The 20,945-nt window shown below is 36.8% G+C and overlaps 1 protein-coding gene across 2 annotated transcripts in view; it reads left to right on the top strand.

Annotated features, from left to right (window-relative positions):
* The window catches only part of EFNA5 (ephrin A5), a 214,438-nt gene extending 198,379 nt beyond the window's left edge, over positions 1-16,059 (top strand). Inside the window, exons 3-5 of one of the 2 annotated variants that reach the window (XM_026672979.2) lie at positions 11,446-11,511; positions 11,921-12,001; positions 14,247-16,059. In XM_026672979.2, the coding sequence (XP_026528764.1) occupies positions 11,446-11,511; positions 11,921-12,001; positions 14,247-14,368 (269 nt within the window). In that variant the 3' untranslated portion in view covers positions 14,369-16,059. The remainder of the gene's footprint in view (positions 1-11,445; positions 11,512-11,920; positions 12,002-14,246) is intronic. The other variant, XM_026672988.2, reaches the window with a different exon arrangement.
* The last annotated feature ends 4,886 nt before the right edge of the window (positions 16,060-20,945 follow it).

Below are 20,945 nucleotides of genomic sequence, written 5' to 3' on the forward strand. Positions count from 1 at the left end.
CTTCAAAATCCCCATTCCTTACCCACTCAACTGACCTGCTTTCCAGCTCCCTTCTTCTGTGCAGGGCAACAAAAGAAGACTCAGCCAATCAGCTAGGACTCAGGAGGCAGAGAATAGATGGGGGCGGGGTCAGTCAGAGGTGGTATTTACCAGTTTTCCGAACTACTCAAAATGTCTGCTACTGATTCTCCAGAACTGGTCAGAACCTGGTCTGAGGCAGACTAAAAATGACAAGAGTCTGTAGGACCAAGGCAATCCTATTTATTTTTGTAAGATGTAGGGTCCTTGTCACTTTACATTTCAGTTACCCTCCTGGTAACATAGGACAATTTGAAATGTGGTATTTTTGAATTTGATAGCAGGCATTTAAATTTTCTTTTCACTTCCATAAAAGCACTATAGAATCTGCTATATTAGAAATGTAATGAATAAATAAAATAAAATTTCCAATAAAAGTTAGACTTTGGATCCACTAATTAAAAAATTAAAATATATAAGATACTGTAGCACAGCCATGAATTTTTTTCAGCAACAATGCAATTGCACCTTCTGTAGCTGGTATCGTTGTGTTCCTTGTTTCAAGATATTAAACCACCACCACCACCCACCCCTGCTTTGTTGGAGCTTAATCTATTTGAAAATTAAATGGAGAGAGTGAGATCAAATATTGCCAACAAGATGAGTAATTTGCTACAGTTGTTTAGCAAAAGAATTTATCGTAGAATTTGTAGGGATAAACCACATACCCAAAATAAGCACATAAGAAACATGTAAGACTAAGTTTCTTATGAGCAATTAGTTTTAAACGCAATTGACACTGCATTGAAAATGGAGCCGCAGATTTCTGAAAGATAGCATAACTTCGTATGTAAAATACCTGGTCTAAGTTAAAGGATTTATAATATATGAATATATAATTTAAAAATATGTTTTGTCAGCAAGTTTTTCTTTGTTTTTCAGCATATCAAAATTTTTCTCTCAGTTCATTAAACTTCAGCAGTCTTTCAGTAGTATTTATGTCAATGGTAAATTCTTTCAATTTCCATTGTGAGAAGAATATTAATGTTTGAACTGCATTTACCTGTCTGATCTACATATGTTTGTGTTGTGGAGTAAATCACACCAAGTCCTATAAAATAAGGGCTCAACTCTACTAATAGGGTAACTTTTCCTTTCTCTTTTTTTGACTCCTACAAATTGAGAAATATTGCCTTTGGCAAACATAATGGGAAACTTCATTTTTAATGCTTCCACACCAGCTCATTTCTTTACTAAGGATGAAGCAGATGGCTGTTCTTAAAAATGAAACTTCCCAAATCTCTACAGCTGACACACAATATTAGAATTTTGGTGCTTCTGGCAATTAGAATGTAGATCTGAGAGTTATATAAGGTTATGTGGATCTTGGATTTGACTAATAAATATGGTATTGTGCTGAAAATGGTTAAAGGCAATTCTCTTCTATTCGTACTTTTTCACACACTTCAAAGGGCTTGTCCATTAGAAACACTATCTGTACTTGAAATTTCAAATTTGTCTCTATGGGGCTGCTTCAACTTCCTTCTTGTCCTTGGGTTATGATGGTGATTGGGACAGGAATTTTATTTACTAAGCAATAAAGCATGATGTTTGACAGGAGCAATCTCACCAGGCCTGGTTGCTGTCATAATCCCAGGATTGCACAGGTTGTTAAGTGGTAAGTGATTAAAGTCTCAGGCAAGCAGATTGCAAGTGAAAGCTGCAGACAAGTTGGGAGGGAGTGCAAGGGTCAAATGCACTCTGTAGTGCAGGGATGGGGGTGAGGTGCTCAGGTCAGGTGCTGTGGAACATAGTCAGGTGGGCCAAAACGTGGCAAGACCAACTTTTGACTTCCTGCCAGCTACTCCATATATTTTGTTTATAGGAACCCCGCAGCCTAAGATAAAATGGCAAGTGTGGCAGAAAATACCAGTAATCCTTGTTGGGATTGGTAATCCAGTCGTTATGTAAGTGGTGTTAAGTGAAGCCACAACTGATCTTCAGTTTTCCTTTGCTTTAAAGATCTGTGAAGGTTGTAAATGCAAGGTCTGTGTCACACACCTGTTAGAATCTGACTCCGACGGACAGGAGGAACAGCCGATAGGGAGTGGGAGTCTGGCTCTGGAGGTTGTGGAGGAAACTGGGGAAGGGCACAGGCCGTCTGGGCATTCAGAGGAAGACCCAGGCCCATCCCCTCTTCATCCTAGGGCACGCAGGGAGGAGCGGATAAGGGAGAAACGTGAATGGCATGGTCTACGGGGGAGAAAAGAGCCTTGATCTTCTTCATGGGCTGCAACTGTGAGGACTGCTTAAAAGGACAAACTGCGCATGGGCCAGTGCTGGAAGCAAAGCTTGAAAATATTTCCATTCTGTCCATTTTTATCTGAGTTCTGGCATCCTTCCCAGTGTGTGTATTTCTATATCTGTGGACGTCTTCAAGCCCTTATCCTGCCTGGTCTCCTTAATTGCTTCAGTGTGGTTTGTGTTGTTTTTTTCTATTTATAATTTATATGTATTTTGAGTTTGAATGGAAGTTCTTCCTTTTCGCAACTGTTTGTGTTGGGAGTTTTTTCTTCAGTCAATGATATTTGGACCTTTGAAGCCAAGTTGAAGGAATTAAAGGGACTTCACCTGTTTTTATGACTTTGTTGCTTTTGTATCCCACCCTGTGTCATCACAGTCTGGTTGCAAAGTTACTATCTCATCACTGTCACAACTGAACAGTCCCTAAAAGACGCAGCCACTCAACAAGGAGTACCTGTACTACAACTAGCCTTAGAATTGATAAGATGTTGAGGCGCTTCTGCCTTTTATTAACAGTAAAGGAATTAGCTGTCAAGAAGTACACAGCAAGCACTTGACAGTATAGTAATGAAATCCTTTAAGAATATATACTGATGTTGAATGTCTCCATGCAAGTAGTCGTAAATTTACAATCATAACCAAACCTATCACATGGTCGGATCTGATTTTTACATTTTTTTCAGTAGTCATTAAGCATATGCCACAGTCATTAAGTTAATACGTTTTCCCCAGGTTTTTTTTATCAGAAACCAGAAGTAAATTTTAAAAAAACTGGCAAAAATAAATATGTTACAAATTGTGGTCACGTGGCTATAGGACACTGCAAAGATGAGCCTGTTGCCAAGTGTCCAAAATGTTACTGCAGGCGGGCTGGGGGGGGGGCTGCTGTTGTAACTTTACATGATCATTAAGTAACCGGTCATAAGTCAAGGATGATTTGTACCTACAAAAATCAGAACCATGCTAGAAATGGTTTTCCCTGTGATGCTCTATGGAAATGAAAGTTCAACCTAAAGAAGCAGGATTGATGCTTTTTAACTTTGGTTGAAGAAAGCTCCTGAGAATTCTATGAATAGCCAAACCCTTCACCCCTCCCATCAAATAGTTCAGTAAATAAATCAACCATTGGATTCAGTTATGGTGACAGTGGCTGCACTATTAGATTACTTAAAAGACCATGTTGAAGAGGAATGAACCATCTTGAAGAAAATGTGGTCACTAAGAATCCACACTGACTATATTGGTACATAGTCAATGAATGTATTAAGAGTGTAATAGTAAAATATACAGTGATTGGAAGAGATGAAATAAGATAATCATTTTTTATTTGGTGTTCAAATTAATTTGTAAGGAAGTTCAATTGGGAATCTGACGGGTCTTGGTTGCTCTCTGACTTGGTTGTTTTCTTACAGACATTACATTACCCAAACTAGGTAACATCGTCAACTATCACTGATTATGTTACCTAGTTTGGGTAATGAAATATCTGCAAGAAAGCAACTAAGTTCAGAGAGGACCAAGGATCCCTCATTTCAATTCTGAGCTACAAATATTCTCCTTTATTAGTTGGGAATTTATCAACCATTTGGAATCTAAGCAACATTTAGGAATGGAAGGGAAGGGAAAGGAAAGGAAAGGAAAGGAAAGGAAAGGAAAGGAAGGGAAGGGAAGGGAAGGGAAGGGAAGGGAAGGGAAGGGAAGGGAAGGGAAGAGAATTCTTTATTGGCCAAGTGTGATTGGACACACAAGAAATTTGTCTTTTGTGCATGTGCTCTCAGTGTACATAACAAAAATCATAAGGTACAACACTTAATGATAGTCATAGGGTACAAATAAGCAATCAAAATCATATTAGGAAACACTCAATATAAATTGTAAGGATACAAGCAACAAAGTTACAGTCATACACTCATATATTGGAGGAGATGTTTGATAGGAACAATGAGAAGATTAATAGTAATAGTAATTCAGACTTTGTAAATAGTTGGACAGTGTTGAGAGAATTATTTGTTTAACAGAGTGATGGCGTAGGGAAAAAAACTGTTCTCCTCCATGCTGCATCGAAAGCCCAGGATGGTTGACTCCTTCCTATGATGTCATTTAGCTGAGTCTGTACTAAGATATAAAAGCCAGCCCCCGGGAGAGACCCCAGCTTTTGACTCAGCTCCTTTCAGTCAGTAGCTGTGTCTCTGAAAGCGTTCTGTTAGATAGCAATCACCAGCAATCTTCAGTACTTTTTTCCTTGCTTCAAGCAGCTCCCTGGGATCTTCCAGGAGAGCAGGGCTCTCTCTTCTGCAATGTTGGGAGCAACGTTGCCAGAGCGCTGTGCAGGCAAGCTGGGCAGCGTCTGGAGACCTTCCCCATGCCTGCGGTTTTAGCAATCGTAAAAATGATTGGCAAACCGATAACAGCGCCAGCCAGTGTGGCTGGCGGCTGCGTTTTCCTTTGCTGACTTCGCTCGGGGCTCTTTATAGCCTAAGGAGCGATTCTTTGATCTCGGAGCCTGTTTCCCCTAGTCAGTGGCCATCTTGGATTGAAGCCTTCCACCATGAGGTGAGCGACCATTTTGTAAGCCCGGGGGTCATTTTATGCCATAAAAGACTTAATATAAATTGCTAAACTGTTTCTTTCCAACACAAGAGCCTTTCTTCTACAAATGGATCAAGATAAGGCTCAGGCAGAGCTTTCCCCCCCAATGGAACAGTCTCTTAAGCCCAATAAGAGAAAAAGACATAGGCAACGCACCCAATCAGTCCAGAGGGAGGTGGCTGCTAAAATCAAAGCTAAGGCTCTAGCCTCTAAGAAGGCAACTCAGGCTGAGTTGAGGGCAGAGAAGCACAGACATGCCGTCCTAGAGAGGCAGTTCAACAGAACAATTCAACAGAACAGACTGCATTCATGGTAACTTCTACCAATGCCCATTCTTGTGTCTAGTTGTTCTGGTGTGCAGTGCTCTATATTGTCATTTTGACGGTAGGAGTTGAAACAATTTATGTCCAGGATGTGAGGGGTCTGTAACTATTTTCACAGCCCTCTTTTTGACTCATGCAGTATACAGGTTCTCGATTGGAGGCAGGTTGGTAGTAATTGTTTTTTCTGCAGTCCTAATTATCCTCTGAAGTCTGTGTCTGTCCTGTTGGGTTGCAGAACCAAACCAGACAGTTATAGAGATGCAGATGACAGACTCAACAATTCATCTGTAGAACTGTATAAGCAGCTCCTTGGGCAGTTTGAACTTTCTAAGTTAAGGAATGTTACATTAAGATCCTTTTGAGCTAGTTTTATTAATGATTGGTAGTAAATTTAGTTACAAGAGAGTTTCACTATTTGGGGTGACTATATGTAATAATCATCACAATTTTTAAAACTTTTTCTGTGGTTGTAAAAGTTAGAATTGTATTTGGAGCTTTTCATTATAAGAAAAATAATTTGTAGTCTGAAAGCAAGTTTATGGAAATTCTTGCCTTGCTGTTTTGTCAAAGAAAAAAAATCTGCTGTACAATGGATTATTATATACTGCTTTGGAAAGGCACAGCTTCCAATGTATAAGCATAAAAATTGACATCCTGCCTTTGAATATGCTTTTATGCTTTTTGGTGTCATTTGTAAAGGCAATTAAAAGACAAAATGGGATAGAAAGAATCACACATTTTGGCCATTTAAGATAATGAGGAAGTTTCTTCTATACCTGTATCCCTGTTAGGTAGAGAACATGATATTTCTATTTTATTAAGCCACATAATCTATCTTGAATATGATTTGTATATTCATCAGAGGCCTCTGGAAGGGGGCCAGTTTCCTGCATGCCTCCACAGAGTGCAATACTCTGCCCTGTAACACATTCTTTACAATAAATGTCAGTAAAGGCTTCCCCCATATTTGATTTATTGAGAGCACACAGGGAAGCCAGCTGTTAGCACTTCTTAAGTATTTGTCTTTGAATATGACTTAAAACTGAGTCACATTGTGCAATTTTGTTTATGATTAAAAGAGGCAGACTTCTTATGCCTCTTAATCTTTTTTTGTCTTGGATTTTTTTCCCCTCTTAACCCAATATTTTGTCATTTGCGACCAAATATGTCTTTAAATCAGTGCTCAAAAGAGTTCCTGATTCTGTCTATATCTACGAGGGCTATCCACAAAATAGATTACGTTTTGCGATAGAAAAAAAACAAAGTGTAGGAAAAAATTTTTATTATATACACTTGAAAGTGACACTTAAATACTACTTTTCAACATATTCACCGAACAAATTGAGGCACTTATCATAGCGGTGAACAAGCTTTGTAATTCCATTGTCATAAAATTCAGCCGCCTGAGATTTGAGCCAGTCAGTCACGCCCGCCCGCAGTTCCGCGTCGTCATCAAATCACTGTGTTCCAAGCCAGGTCTTCATCCTCGGAAACAAGTGGGCTGTAGGGCGGATGAGGAAAAATCTCCCACTTGAAAGTATTCAGGACTTCTCGGTGCGATTTGCTGTGTGTGGTCAGGCATTGTCATGCAAAAACAAAATTTTTGAGCTTAACTTTCCTCTACGCTTGTTCTGAATTGCTTTTCTTAGTTTTTGCAACGTTTCACAATACCTCACAGAGTTTATTGTTGCACCATGTTCCAGAAAATCGATAAGAAGCATACCTTGCCTATCCCAAAAAACAGTCGCCATAATCTTCCTTGCAGAGAACATTTGCAAACATTTTCTTGTTTTTTGGGGGGAATTTGTGTGCCCCCACTGCATAGACTGCAATTTGCTCTGGCTGTTCACATGTTTGACCCAAGTCTCGTCTCCAGTTATGATTCGATCAAGAAATGAATCTCCATCTTTGTCGTAAGAGTACAGAAATGTCAATGATGCAGCCATACGCTGACTCTTGTGGTTTTCTGTCAGGATTTTTGGCACCCATCTTGCACAAAGATGGGTAGCCTAGCTTTTGTGTAACAATTTCATGCAACAAACTGCGTGAAATTTGTGGAAAACTAAGCAAAAGTTCAGTTACTGTGAAACGGTGGTTTTCACGAATCTTGTCATCGACTTTCGCGACCAGTTCATCAGTCACAATGCTTGGACGTCCACTCCGCTGTTCATCATGAACGTTAGTTCGGCCATTTGTAAACTTAACGCACCATTGGCGCACTCCACCTTCAGTGATGATGTTGTCCCCGTACATTTCACACAGTTGCTGAAAAATTTCAATCAGTTTATGGGTTTTTGCCAACAAAAACCTTATCACTGATCGCACCTCACAACTCGCGGGATTTTCAATTGCAGCACACATTTCAAACGTTTGCTGTGAAATAACGGGCAACGATACGAACCTCCCACTAGCACGACTAGATGCAGACTGAGTGGCGGACGCACAGACCAAAGATGGCTAGCTCTGCCCCTTCTTGCTACAGACGAAAATGTAATCTATTTTGTGGATAGCCCTCGTATGTGCTTTTCAAATTAGCATCAAAAACTGAAATATAGCACTGCAATATGAACAATTTTTTATAAAGTAGCATATCATTTTTAAGCAAGTTACCTCTTAAATCCCTGTAAGTCCTACCTTCCTTGAAATTTAATATGTGGAGTATTGCCTGGCTGTACACACAAACCAATGATTATCAACCTTAAGTTCACATATGAGACTAATAAGAATGTTCAGAACTATTTATCAACGTATTTTCTCAGTCTTCATGGGACAGTGCAATTTTCACCAAGTCAAGTAGATTGTACATATTGTTCCCTTCTTTGTGCCATCATCATAACATTTATTATTTTTGGAGCATCCTCTCGGTGGCCTTCTTAAATTTATACAACAATCCTCAACAATTGATCTTAATTAGTAATTGTGTTATCTCTGTATTCCAAGTACACTATTCTATCTCCAATCTTTGGTAGCCTATTATCTGGATGATATACAATCATAATTCATTTTGCTTTACTGTATAGTAGGTTCAATTAAATAAATAAAACTATAAATATTGGCAAACCATTAATGACATATCACATACATTAATTTATGATCAAACACAGTCATATAGTAACAGACATTATTTGTAATATTCAAAAGCATCTTTTTAAAAAAATCAATTATAATTGCACATCAGGTTAAATAAAAGCCTCCAAGTTAAATAACCTATATATAATCCCTGATAAAAAGTTCAAACTTCTAAACTATTATAGCAATATCTCTTACCAAGACATTTAGTGATAAAATCCCTCTACTACCTTTACTCCTGGAACAATATGGTAACTGAATCATATTTTCCCGACTGGAAGGGAAGGAATTCCCCATATCGTAATAAAGGGTTGAAGAATGTGTCTGCTGATTGAAAAGTCCTGTTCAACCTCAGTATTGTCAGGAATAATTTATTTATCAATACATACACATTTTACATTGTTATGATTGATTGTGTGCCATCAAGTCAGTAGTGAGTCTTAGCAATTGCATAGATAGATACATTTGTTTAGGTTAGTATAATACTTGGACACAAGCTCTTACAATAATGGCCCAAACCATCAAATGCTTTTGCTGAAAAATACAAGGAAAGTTAATTTTTCTTATGTGGATAAATCACAATCTCTTGGAATGTCCAAGTCAGACAAACAGCTTACTTAGAATCTTTATTCCAGATCAGCTAAGTTATGCATAGAGCTTAAGCCCAGGGAGTTTATAAGAGAAGATTTAGCAAAGGCACCACATTCAATTTTAAATAGAACAGATTTATAATTTTCTGTTATTTGTCACTGTAGGTAGATAAATAATATAAACTCAAGAGTATAATCTATGACTGCTTGTTTTTAGAATCAGCAGCTAGAGATAGTCCTTGATTTATGACCATAATTGAGCCCAACCTTTCTGTTACTGACATATTTTAAGTGAGTTTTATCCCATTTTATGACCCTTCTTGCCACAGTTGTTAAGTGAATCACTGCAGTTGTTAAGTTACTAACACAGTTGTTAAGTCAGTCTGGTTTCCCCATTGACTTAGATTCAGAAGGTTACAAAAAAGTTGATCACATGATCCAGGGGACCCTGCAACCATAATAAATACGAATCAGTTGCCAAGCATCTGAATTTTGATTATGTGACCATGAGGATGCTGCAACAATCATAAATGTGAAAAAAATGGTCATAAGTCACATTTTCCAGTGCAGTTGTAACTTCAAAGAATAGAATAGAACAGAACAGAACAGAATAGAATGGAATTCCTTTATTGGTCAAGTGTGATTGGACACACAAGGAATTTGTCTTGGTGTAAATTCTCTCAATTTACAAAAAAGAAAAGATACATTCGTCAAGAGACAAGAATCATAAGATACACTACTTAATAATAGTCATAGGGTACAATAAGCAATCAAATCATACTAGGAAACACTCAATATAAACTGTAAGGATACAAGCAACAAGGTTACAGTCATAGAGTCATAAGTGGAAAGATGGGTGAAAGGAAGGATGGAAGGATTAATAGTAATAGTAATGTAGACTTAGTAAATAGTTTGACTGTGTTGAGGGAATTATTTGTTTAGCAGAATGATGGAAAAAACTGTCCTTGTGTCTAGTTGTTCTGGTGTGCAGTGCTCTATAGCATCATTTTGAGGGAAGGAGTTGAAACAGAGTTTATGTCCGGGATGTGAGGGATCTGTAAATATTTTCACAGCCCTCTTTTTGACTCGTGCAGCATACAGGTTCTCGATTGAAAGCAGGTTGATAGTAATTGTTTTTTCTGCAGTCCTAATTATCCTCTGAAGTCTGTGTCTATCCTGTTGGGTTGCAGAACCAAACCAGACAGTTATAGTGGTGCAGATGACAGACTCGATAATTCTCTGTAGAACTGTATCAGCAGCTCCTTGGGCAGTTTGAGCTTTCTGAGTTGGTGCAGAAAGAACATTCTTTGTTGTGCTTTTTTGATGACATTTTTGATGTTAGGTGTTCATTTTAGGTTTTGTAACTAAAACAACTGTTGTAAGGCAAGAACTAACTCTATATTCAGTTTTCAATTCTGTATTGTTACATTAAAGGCCAAAGTGGACAAGATCAGAGCCAAAAACAGTAGGGCGAAAGAGAAATACCCCTACTTGAACAGCCATTTCCTTTGGAAGGCTCATAAGGATGCTTTAAACCTTGTGATTTTTATGAATATATCCATGCGTAGATAATTGTTTTGTCTGATCCAATAGTGAAGAATAGCAGTTATGCATGAAGGAAAAAAAAAATCAAAGATAGCCTTTGAAGCAGCCATACAAGGGAAGTTGCTTGGGGCAGGTGTACTTTGCTCATCCTAACCCAATTTTCAAAACAAACCTTTCAAGTATTTTTCATAGCTGCAGAAAAATTAAAATATTTGTTAAAAAAAACTTTCTCACATGCATGCAAATCCTATTAGGTTAATTTCTTTTTAATGCTGCAATGAAAGCTCCCAATGAAGCCTTGATTTAGTTTCTGAAACAAAATGCAACATATTAAACAGATGTATGCATCATGAATGTATTTTTATTCAAGCTATGTAGAGACCTATTCTGCTGTTCCACTGTTGCATTCAAATTGCCATTTTCTATAGACCCATTCACAATGTGACTTCTTTGATGTGGCATATTGTGCCATGTAGAGTCCATTCCATATCTGTAAAGCAGATGTGAGGAACTTATTTCTATCCAAGTTTTGTGTTTTAACTGAAGCAGGATAAATCCAATCAAATATTCCCAGGACTATAAGCCAACATAACCAAAAGTAAAGGTTCATCAGAGTTACAGTTCAACAACTTAAGGGAGACCATATCGCTATTATCTTCTGGCTAAAGTGGACAATTTGTGAATTTTGGGCTCCCAAGGAAAGACCACCAACTTAGCCTTATTTGTTATTTATATACATTGATGTTAAGAGATAGAAAATTTGGCTTATCAGTGCTGTTTTCACTCCTACTTTTTGGGAGGAAAGCAAAATAAATGAATAACATAAAGTAATAATATATAAAAATACAAAACACTGGATATTTAGAATTTTTGTTTGTTATTTGTTTATTCCCCGATAATATGTAGATTGTGCTGTGATTACATACTGAAGGAAAAGAAGAATGTTGGATGTTGTTCCTTAAGATGAAGAAATAACTATGCTCTGAAATGTCCTATTTCTTTTTCAGCATCTGCAATCCCTGATAATGGAAGAAGAGCCTGTTTAAAGCTGAAAGTCTTTGTACGGCCTGCAAGTAAGTGCTTTATGCCTTGCTTTAGAGGGTGGCTTTACTTAGTGCATGCGTCGGTTCAGTAAACATCAGTATAAACTTCTTTTAACTTTTAAAATCCTATGTGGTATCTCTTCTTTTCAGCATCACTTTTTTTTGTTTTTGCCATATCTTTTAATCATTTTTCACAAAGCAGTTTTCTTATTTGTTTTCCATATGCATCAGTTGCTAACTTGTTGTTTCTTAATTGTGGTACCAAAAAGAAAACTACTGTGGTGTTTCAAAGCAGGCCACAGTTAAGTTATAAATATATGCCTATAATAGAAATAGAAATCAGACATGAAGACAGCAGCAAAAGAAAAAAAAAAGGAAAATGGGGATTTTAAGGGTGTCTCACTAACTTATTTGGCTGTTATCTCTATTTTTGTTATAGACAACTGTATGAAAACTATAGGTGTTCATGATCGTGTTTTCGATGTTAACGACAAAGTAGAAAATTCATTAGAACCAGCAGGTTAGTATGCTTAGAGACTCTCTTTTAACAAATGCCTCTCTCTTTGTGGAGCTTTTGTGTTTCTTTCTTTGTCTTTGCATGGTTTGCACGGTAAAATTATTCTGCTTTTACTCATTTCTTGCAGCACTAATATTGCTTATGGTATATCTAATTTGCTAATGCTAGAATTCTCTTTTATGGTGTTGCAAAAAAGTATGCTTTTTCCATGACAATCTGCTTATTCAAACATGGCACCTCATTTGAAAACACAGTTATCCTAATCCCATTCCCACCCCATTTTTTGGTGTTTCTATTCAAGAATATGTAAGGGGAAAAAATAGGATATATACCTAAAAGACACACACACACATATATGTTTTCCATAAGAATTTAAATGTAATTTATCTAGTTGCTACCCTGCCCCAATATATAGATGCATTTTGGACAGAATTTTACAATGTCCTAGAGAAAAATATATGCACTGTATTTTGCAGTAATATGTAATAAGTAATTATGAATAATATAAAATTGATTTCAGGTTAAAAGATGGACAATTGGATATGGTAATATTCTTGGCACATTTATGTTAATAGTGTATTGTAGATACAATACGTATTATTAAATAAGAGCAAGTGAAGCTGATCTCAATGAAGATTTATTTGTGTGCCTTCTGGTTCTATTTTAAAAATAAAAATATTGTAAAAATTTAGTTAGATACAATTTCGATACAATTTTGCATATTTCTCTGGACATTGTGCTGCTTTAAACATTCTCTTTACATCAAGGTCATGTTCTCCATGTCTCCCCATTCTTCCTACTGGGGAGAAAATCAATTTCTTGATTTCTGAGTGTCCTGTTCTAGAGCTACCTGAGGCCTACAGAGGAAGTCAAACAAGGTTAAGGCAGAGGTTCTCAGATGAAGGAAACTGAAGGGACAGCAGGCAAACAAAAGTCCCTCTGATGAAGAGAGAAGCTGACAAGGAGTGAATCCAAGGCAGAGACCCTCTGGCAAAGAGAAATGACAGAAATTCAGAACCTAAGATAACTCCCAAAAAAGAGTAGGAAGAAGTTTTCAAAGGAATACTCTAAAGTTTGTTATACGATCAAATAGCCAGAGCCTTCATTTTACATATTGAAAGATGTATGTTCAGGGAATTGTGATGCTCATATTCCTGAAAGAGACATTCCTGGTGTCTAAACTGAATGTTTCCAACATCAAGATATTTTTTCTTAATCATGTACTATAAGCTGTATATGTTTTTAAGGTTAGATATTGTTTTATGTTACCATTTTGATATATAAACAACTGTGAAACTTTTAGAAATAATTATGACAATTTGGATGCATTTGCTCATAAATATAAAAATGAATTTGGTTTAGGAGAGGGAACATAGCGACTTTACAATTAAGTTCACTGTCTCTTGATAGTTATAAATCTTAATCATAGATAACATTTTTCTAGGTAAGCATTTTCCTACTTTACAAGTTAGGTGCTATGGAAAACTGATTTATACTGAAAAAGACCATCTGGATTTTTGTTCTTACTTCTAAGCATTCTTCTTAAGCATTCTCCAAGAGAGAGATGGAAAGACTCTGTACCACTATTTCTTAGAAATGTCAAAAAACAGAATAAGATATTCTGCATAATTCCTACTTGTGGCCATCTCGCCCTCACTGAATATCTTTATTATGTGGTTTTTGCTGCTTTCTTAAATGATGTGTCATCTGTTTAAATATGGTATAATTTCAGAGTTTATGTTGTTGTCTACTGATAGGCAGCTACAGCAGCTTTTCATCTCTCTGCTTAATTGCTTTCACTTTCCCATTTTTCTAACAAAATCATAATATTCTATATTTTAAGAAAACAATGTGCATTGATATAATTGTTCTCTTAAACAAGATCTCTGATCTTCCTACAACCCTCTTCTCCTTCCTACAACTCTCTTCGTTTAAAATTGTATGTAGCCAGATTTTACTGGCAGAAATTTTGGAATTGTTTCGTAACTGGTAAATCATCATTTGGACATTTGTTGATTTTCTGTACACAAACTACACAAAACAAATAAAAATCTAAAACTAATTGAGAGAACGATGTCCAACATTTCAACCAGTGTTCCTTCTAGATTCATTAAGTTTTTTTTAAAGTGCAACACATAGTATTTGACCAAGGAACTATTAAAAAGCTTTAAAATAATGTGTGTGTATGTGTGTGTTGTCTTTATCTTTGGAGGAAAAAAAATACAAATTGTGCTTTCTGTTTGAACAGATGATACGGTACATGAATCAGCTGAGCCATCCCGTGGTGAGAATGCAGCTCAGACCTTAAGGATATCCAGTCAGCCTTTCACAACTCTACTGTTCCTTCTAGCAATGCTTTTGACGTTATAGCACATATTCCAGCAAGCTGCCACAGTCAACTTCAGGATCTCGGAACATCAAAGATCCACTTAACTGCTCATCCCAACAACGGGACTTTGTATTGGTTTGCAGATGTTGGTTTGTTCTCCTTTCCCCGTCTTCTCCCTTTCTCTCCTCTGCAACCTGAACTTTGAGCAAAAATTGAAGGGGAATTAACTAGACCTCTTCCTACTCCCAAGCTTTTCCCTGGCTTTCCTTGATCCCTTCTAAAATGAATGGACTCCAAATGAAAATGCCAAATTTCAATATTGACACTAGTGATTCTTACTTTCCTCTGCAGCCTCTCTTTAAGATACTGCCTAGTTAATTCATTGGGCCATCTGTATATGGAGAAGGAAGAATAATAGGAGATGCAGTTAGTTGAAGAATAAGGAAGTTATTTGGGGGGAAAAACAAGAGAAATTTTTTACTCTTTTCAATAAAATATTTATTTCTCCTTGTTCAGCACTGTAAGACGATCATGCAATGCACTGTGTCACCATGTCAGAACTGGAGGGAAAATATTAAGAATAGATATATCTCACTGAACAGGCTCCTCAAAGTAAAGAGATATTATTTGTATGCAACTGCCTTGAAAGGTCCTTGACAGTGGAAGTTATGCTCCATAACAGAAGCTCTGTCATTAGGGGATAAAAACGTGACTACTGACATGCAAGGTCAGGTTTAGGAAACTATGTTGGAGTGATAGTGCCTCTGTTATCGCTCTAGGTGGATAGTGCACACCAGATTACTTTTCTTTTGACTCAGATACCATGGTGCTACAGTGATTTTTGTTCAAATGCAAAAAGGCATTTCTGTACTCTAAGATACCTTTTCTGTGTGAATAAAGTGACCTTTCCCAAGGCTGACTTAGTAGCCAGTAGCCTTGGATCCAGCTCTGGGTAATGATACATACTATGTTGATAACAGCTCAGGGTGGAGTAAACCTGGTGAGTAATACAGAATCCCCAGTGTCCTGGATTTTTCTGCCTCCTTGAAAGTTTGGCAACTCTTGGAGTAAAATGCTGCCAGAAAGGAACCAGGACATTTGTCATAGAGGGTGGACGGGAGTTCTGCATGGGAAGAATACAGTACAGGAAAATTGATTTGAACTGTAGAGTGAAAGTTGAGGCATTGATCTCATCTCTTCTTTTCCAACACAGTTGAAAATTAGTGTAAATGTCTTCATTGGCAGGAGATAATAGACAGACTCCCAAAGACCTTTAACTATTTTGTTGCTTTTAAAAATCCACTAGAGTAGAAAATACATTATCTAGATATACCTTATGCTGAAAATAATTATATATGCTTGTCCTATTTAAAGATGATAAAATGTGGTAATTTGTGACAAGAATATGGGATGCTGATCGGTTGAAATCAGAAGTGAGTCCTTAGGCAGCTATGATATAGCCTCATAAAACATTTACCAGGAAATGCCTTCTTTATAGTATTCCATTAACTTAGGCAGACCAAATTTAGATTTACTAAATAAGAGAGATCATGAAAACTACTTAGCAAACTTAGTTGTCTCCCAAAATTAGTGAGAACAAAACTTTACAAAAATGAGGTTAGGCTTCACTGAATTTTCACAAGATAGAAAAAAAAGGAGTTTAATACTAAATCATAATGCAAATGGACAGAATTTTGAAATTTCCTCATTGTATTATGAAAAGAAAGCATTTTTTTAAAAAAAAGTTGCAGAATTTCAGAATTCAAAAATAGCATGAATAAAATGGTAAATATAAGGCGCTCTGGGCTTGCCTGATACCACAAAGTCTAGGCTGTATTTGAAAGCACAGAGATGTCTGATATAGCACACAAATAAAAAAAAGTTTCATTTCCTCAGAGTACAATCAGTCCCCTCTCTTCAATATGTATTTTGGGTGCATATGTAGGAAGGGATGACCTTGAAAATAGTGATCAAGGCAAAGACAATGTTGCACACGAATTAAGATCCTACAAGTGTAGCCTACCAATTGCAAATATGAGTCACAGTGTTTGTTGTCCTAACAATGGCTATAGCTGTTTTTTCATCGTTCATCTACCAGTAATAAAAGGCTGGACTCACTTGCCTCAATAGCACGCTTTCTAAACCACAGATTGTCACCACAGTGAATTCAAACTTTTGCTTTGCCACGGCGTCACTGCTAATCTAATGAATAAAAGCAACACTGTAATTACAGTTCAGATGCTAATTGCTACACTGCCTCAAATGCAGATTTGTTGGCAGTAGGTTTACAGGACCTTCGGATATTTGATGGCATCAGGCAATCTTATTAAGCAAGAAATGACCATGATCACAGGACATAGTGAGACATAAGACTTGATTAGTATAAATACTTCTGAACAATGCAGATACTAAACCATCCATTTGTATGTTCCATCTGAAAGCAAATCATAACTCCTTATCAAAGAAATTAGCCATAAGCAAGCCATAGTTTTATTCTATGGTATGTGCAGGCCATGAATTGTATCTACTTGGAACTGATATTTAACAAGGTTTGCTGCTCATGAAGGAGCACTGATGCTAAACAAGCCTTATGGTGCATTCATGCAAATGTGGCCAGTGCCTGAAAATCTCTTTTAATCTCTCCACTTGGGTATGTGTGTGTGTGTGCGTGTTGTCCTGACATCTTCAAAAAGTTGTCAGTATGTATGTTTATAATAGCTCCTGTCCACAAGCATGAAATATGAGATACAACATTTGGTCTCCCTCAATTCAGACAGTCTGCCCTGTGCCATCCAGTCCGAGTTTTGCTAAGGGCTTTGCAAAGGGTAGCAGGGAAATAAGGATTGATCTGTGTGGTGGATACTGTGTATCCTTTAATAGACGACAAGGTAACATTTTGTGTTAGTTTAGAAATATTGTTTTGTACTGTACTTTCTCAGCTGGCGAAGGAAAGACAAGTTAAGACAAAAAAAATGCTATGTTCTTTAAATTCTGTATTATTAGCAGCCTTTGTTGTACATAGTGTTTGATAATAAAGTATTAATTTGATTATTATGTCTTTTGTAAGTGAGAAGAAAATAGATTTTCGTGATATTAAAATTTAAATAAACAATTCACCTTCTGAATATATCCCCCCAAAAACTCATCATGGCTACTGAAGATGTAGCCACCACAGGTCACTCCCCATACAGGATTTACTCATGAAAGCCATTCAGCCACTCTCAAGATTTCACAATGGCAGGACTTGGAACATTGTAGCATCTGGTTATCGATGTTTTGTCTGTGGAGTTAATGGTCTATTGTTGGAAGCCCATGGTATTTTTCTTTGGGTGTTAGGTTTTCATTAGCATGTGGATTCACACCTTGGGATTTTATTCTTCCTTCTTGTGAGAACATTTTTCCCCCTTCTAGTTGTTTAATCCTCTTTCTTTTCATGGGTGATTGTTTCAAAAAGGGACCTTCCCAGCAACATATGTGATAATGTACAGTGACTTGATTCCTCACTCCATTGAACACCAAATGGAGCAGGGGGTTATATGTAAATATTTTCTTTCCTATATAACCAATGAAGGAAAGAAATAATAGCTACCAAGGGAATATGTGTGTTTGGAGTTTTTTCACATATTTTATGAAAGCAGTGGCTGAATCAATTTTTGCAAATTTTGAAAAATAATTTTTCATACTTTTTCCCATAAGTCCAGTTATGTACATTTAATAAACTTGTTTCCATCTACTGTACATCAGATTCCTCTTTCTCTTCCCTGCTACCAAGTCCCCTTAAGTTCTCATTAAAAGTGGAACAGTGAATGGGCAAATCTATTTCTGACTTGCAGTGCCCTACTTTTGCCATTCCTTCACCCATGTTTTTCAGATTTGAGACTAATCTCCCTGCCAAAATCTTACTGCAATTATCTGAACAGTTTAATAGATGCTGGCATAGTGGAGGTTGCCCATGAGCTTACAGAATCTGCTTTCCATGGTTACCCTTGATGACCTAAAGAAACCACTGATTGTGTCCTTCTGGGTATGAAAGTCCAACTCAGTGTGGTCCTGTCCTTGTACTGCCCTGCTTTGCAGTTTCTTTGCACTTATTTATTGAGTGCTGTTTTTAAAATGCTTACATTATATGAATTTAAAAAAAAGTGTTAAAAAAACAAACCCATAAAAGTCTGTATTTGTATATACACGTGTCCGTACAATTATATCTGAATAAAAAAATTAAAGATTTTCATCATTTTAATAAATTCTTTCAGGCTACATTTTTATTTGCTGAATGATGCCTTTGGTTCAGGAGCTTTTTTTTTTTTCATCTTAAATATTTGTAGGGGAGTGGAAGCCTGCAAGGAATACAACACTGAGCAATTCTGTAATGCTTGGAATGCTGAGGAGTTTATTTATTTATTTATTTATTTATTTTGATTTGTCAATCGCTTACAAGATAACAGGTATAAGTATATACATAGTTATGAATACATGAAATGGGTACATATAAGAAAAAAAGAAACAATAGGACAGGGACGGTAGGCACATTGGTGCGCTTACGCACGCCCCCTACAGACCTCTTAGGAAAGGGATGAGGTCAATAGTAGACAGTCTAAGGTTAAAGTTTTTGGAGTTTGGGGAAGAAACCACAGAGTCAGGTAGAGTATTCCAGACACTGACCACTCTGTTGCTGAAGTCGTATTTCCTGCAATCAAGTTTGGTGCGGTTAACCTTGAGTTTGTATCTATTGTGTGCTCTTGTGTTGTTATGCTTGAAGCTGAAGTATTCATTGACAGGTAAGTCATTGCAATGTATGATTTTATATACCATACTTAGATCATACCAAAGACGGCGTAATTCAAGGTTTTCTAGGTCTAGAATTTCAAGTCTGGTGGCATAATGTATTCTACAATGAGTAGAGGAGTGGAGAACTCTTCTTGTGAAATATTTCTGGACTTTCTCAACTGTGCTAATATCAGATATGTAACGTGGGTTCCAGACTGATGAGCTGTATTCCAGTATTGGTCTAGCAAATGTTTTGTATGCTCTAGTTAGTAGTAGTAGTGTGTTAGTTAGTAGTGTGATATTACCAGAGAAAAAGCCACATAAGATTAGGTTAACAACTCTTAATGCCTTTTTGGCTATGTAGTTACAGTGGGCTCCAGCACTTAGATAATTAGAGATGATTAATGTAAAGGTCCAAGGTCCTTTACAGAGCTTGGATCATCAACAAGGGTCTTGACTATTCAGTTTGTATTTTATTTTCTGATTTTTTTTTTTGCCAATATGTAAGACAGAGCATTTATTTGTTGAGATTTGAAGTTGCCATTTGTTTGACCATTCTGATACATAGTCAAGATCTTTTTGAAGAGTAGCCACAGTATTGTCTGTGGTATTGAACAGTTTTACATCATCAGCGAAGAGAATGCAGTTGCTCTTAATATGATCACAGAGGTCATTTATGTAGAGTATGAAGAGAGTTGGTCCTAGAACACTGCCTTGGGGGACACCACTATTGACAGGTACAGAATTTGATAGGACACTCCCAATTTTGACCATTTGTTGACTGTTTGACAGGAATGCTTCTATCCAGTTATGCAGTTGTCCAGAGATACCATAAGATTTTAGTTTTAGTAGTTTGTCGTGTACCACTGAATCAAAGACTTTACAGAAGTATATGTAGATTGCGTCTATTGTTTTGCCCTGATCAAGTTGGAATTGAAGTCCACAAGTCTTAAAGTTGCCCCTGGTCTAGACTGTGACTATAGAAATAATCCAATGTTTTAAATTTGTGCTGTCTTGTTTTTCTGATAAATGGCAATTTCATGCAGAATAAAGTAGGATGTTTTGCTAAGCGAGGACTGGGGTGATGTAAAGGACTGCAAACAGGGCAGACAATGCATGGCACCCCCTTTTCAAGTTTCCTTCAGCTAAAAATTAATGGACTAAATGAGTTTTAAAAGTGGAGAAAAGTCTGTAGCATAGCTACAGATCTCCCCAACTTTTTAAAATCGATTTGAAATATTGACACCCAATTCTTGAACACTGTATTAGAAAATACTGCACAGCTCTACAACAAGTTATCAACTGGTGTTCAATATGCTTCATTATCTATTAATGGTAGTTCTGTTTTGTCACTCTTGGACCATTGAAATGTCAACTGTTGTGTGTGCATTAAAATTCCTAAAAGCCATAGGCCCCTTCCCTGAACCAAGGTATACTTAAGGAAATCTTTCCTCACATTTCATCTTTTCAAATCCAAACTTTAATTACATTCATGTTAGCATTAACCTCCTTGAAAGCTTTTTATTAAATTTAATTGGTTAACAGGATAGCAAGTACTAATTATAACTTGCTTTGACTTCCCTTTACAAATTAGGAATGACAGCCTACTGTGGAGAGAAAGAGAGAGAGAGAGATACATGTTTAGTACAAAGAGCTGATGTGCTGAACTCTTGTTTCTGGTAGTATAAATCTAAGATCATACATAATATATTCTTGGTTTAGCTTAGCATAATAACCTCATTTTTTTCAGCTTTAATAGGATCGGTTATAGTTCCAATGGGTCATTTTTAATGTTTTTATTTAAGTTGTTTCTCTCTTTTCTCTAGTTAAGATCCTTGATATTTCTGTTCC

The sequence above is a fragment of the Notechis scutatus genome, chromosome 2 (assembly GCF_049901735.1).
Source record: "Notechis scutatus isolate UNSWTSFEM ecotype Mainland chromosome 2, rNotScu1.2, whole genome shotgun sequence".
NCBI lineage: Eukaryota > Metazoa > Chordata > Lepidosauria > Squamata > Elapidae > Notechis > Notechis scutatus.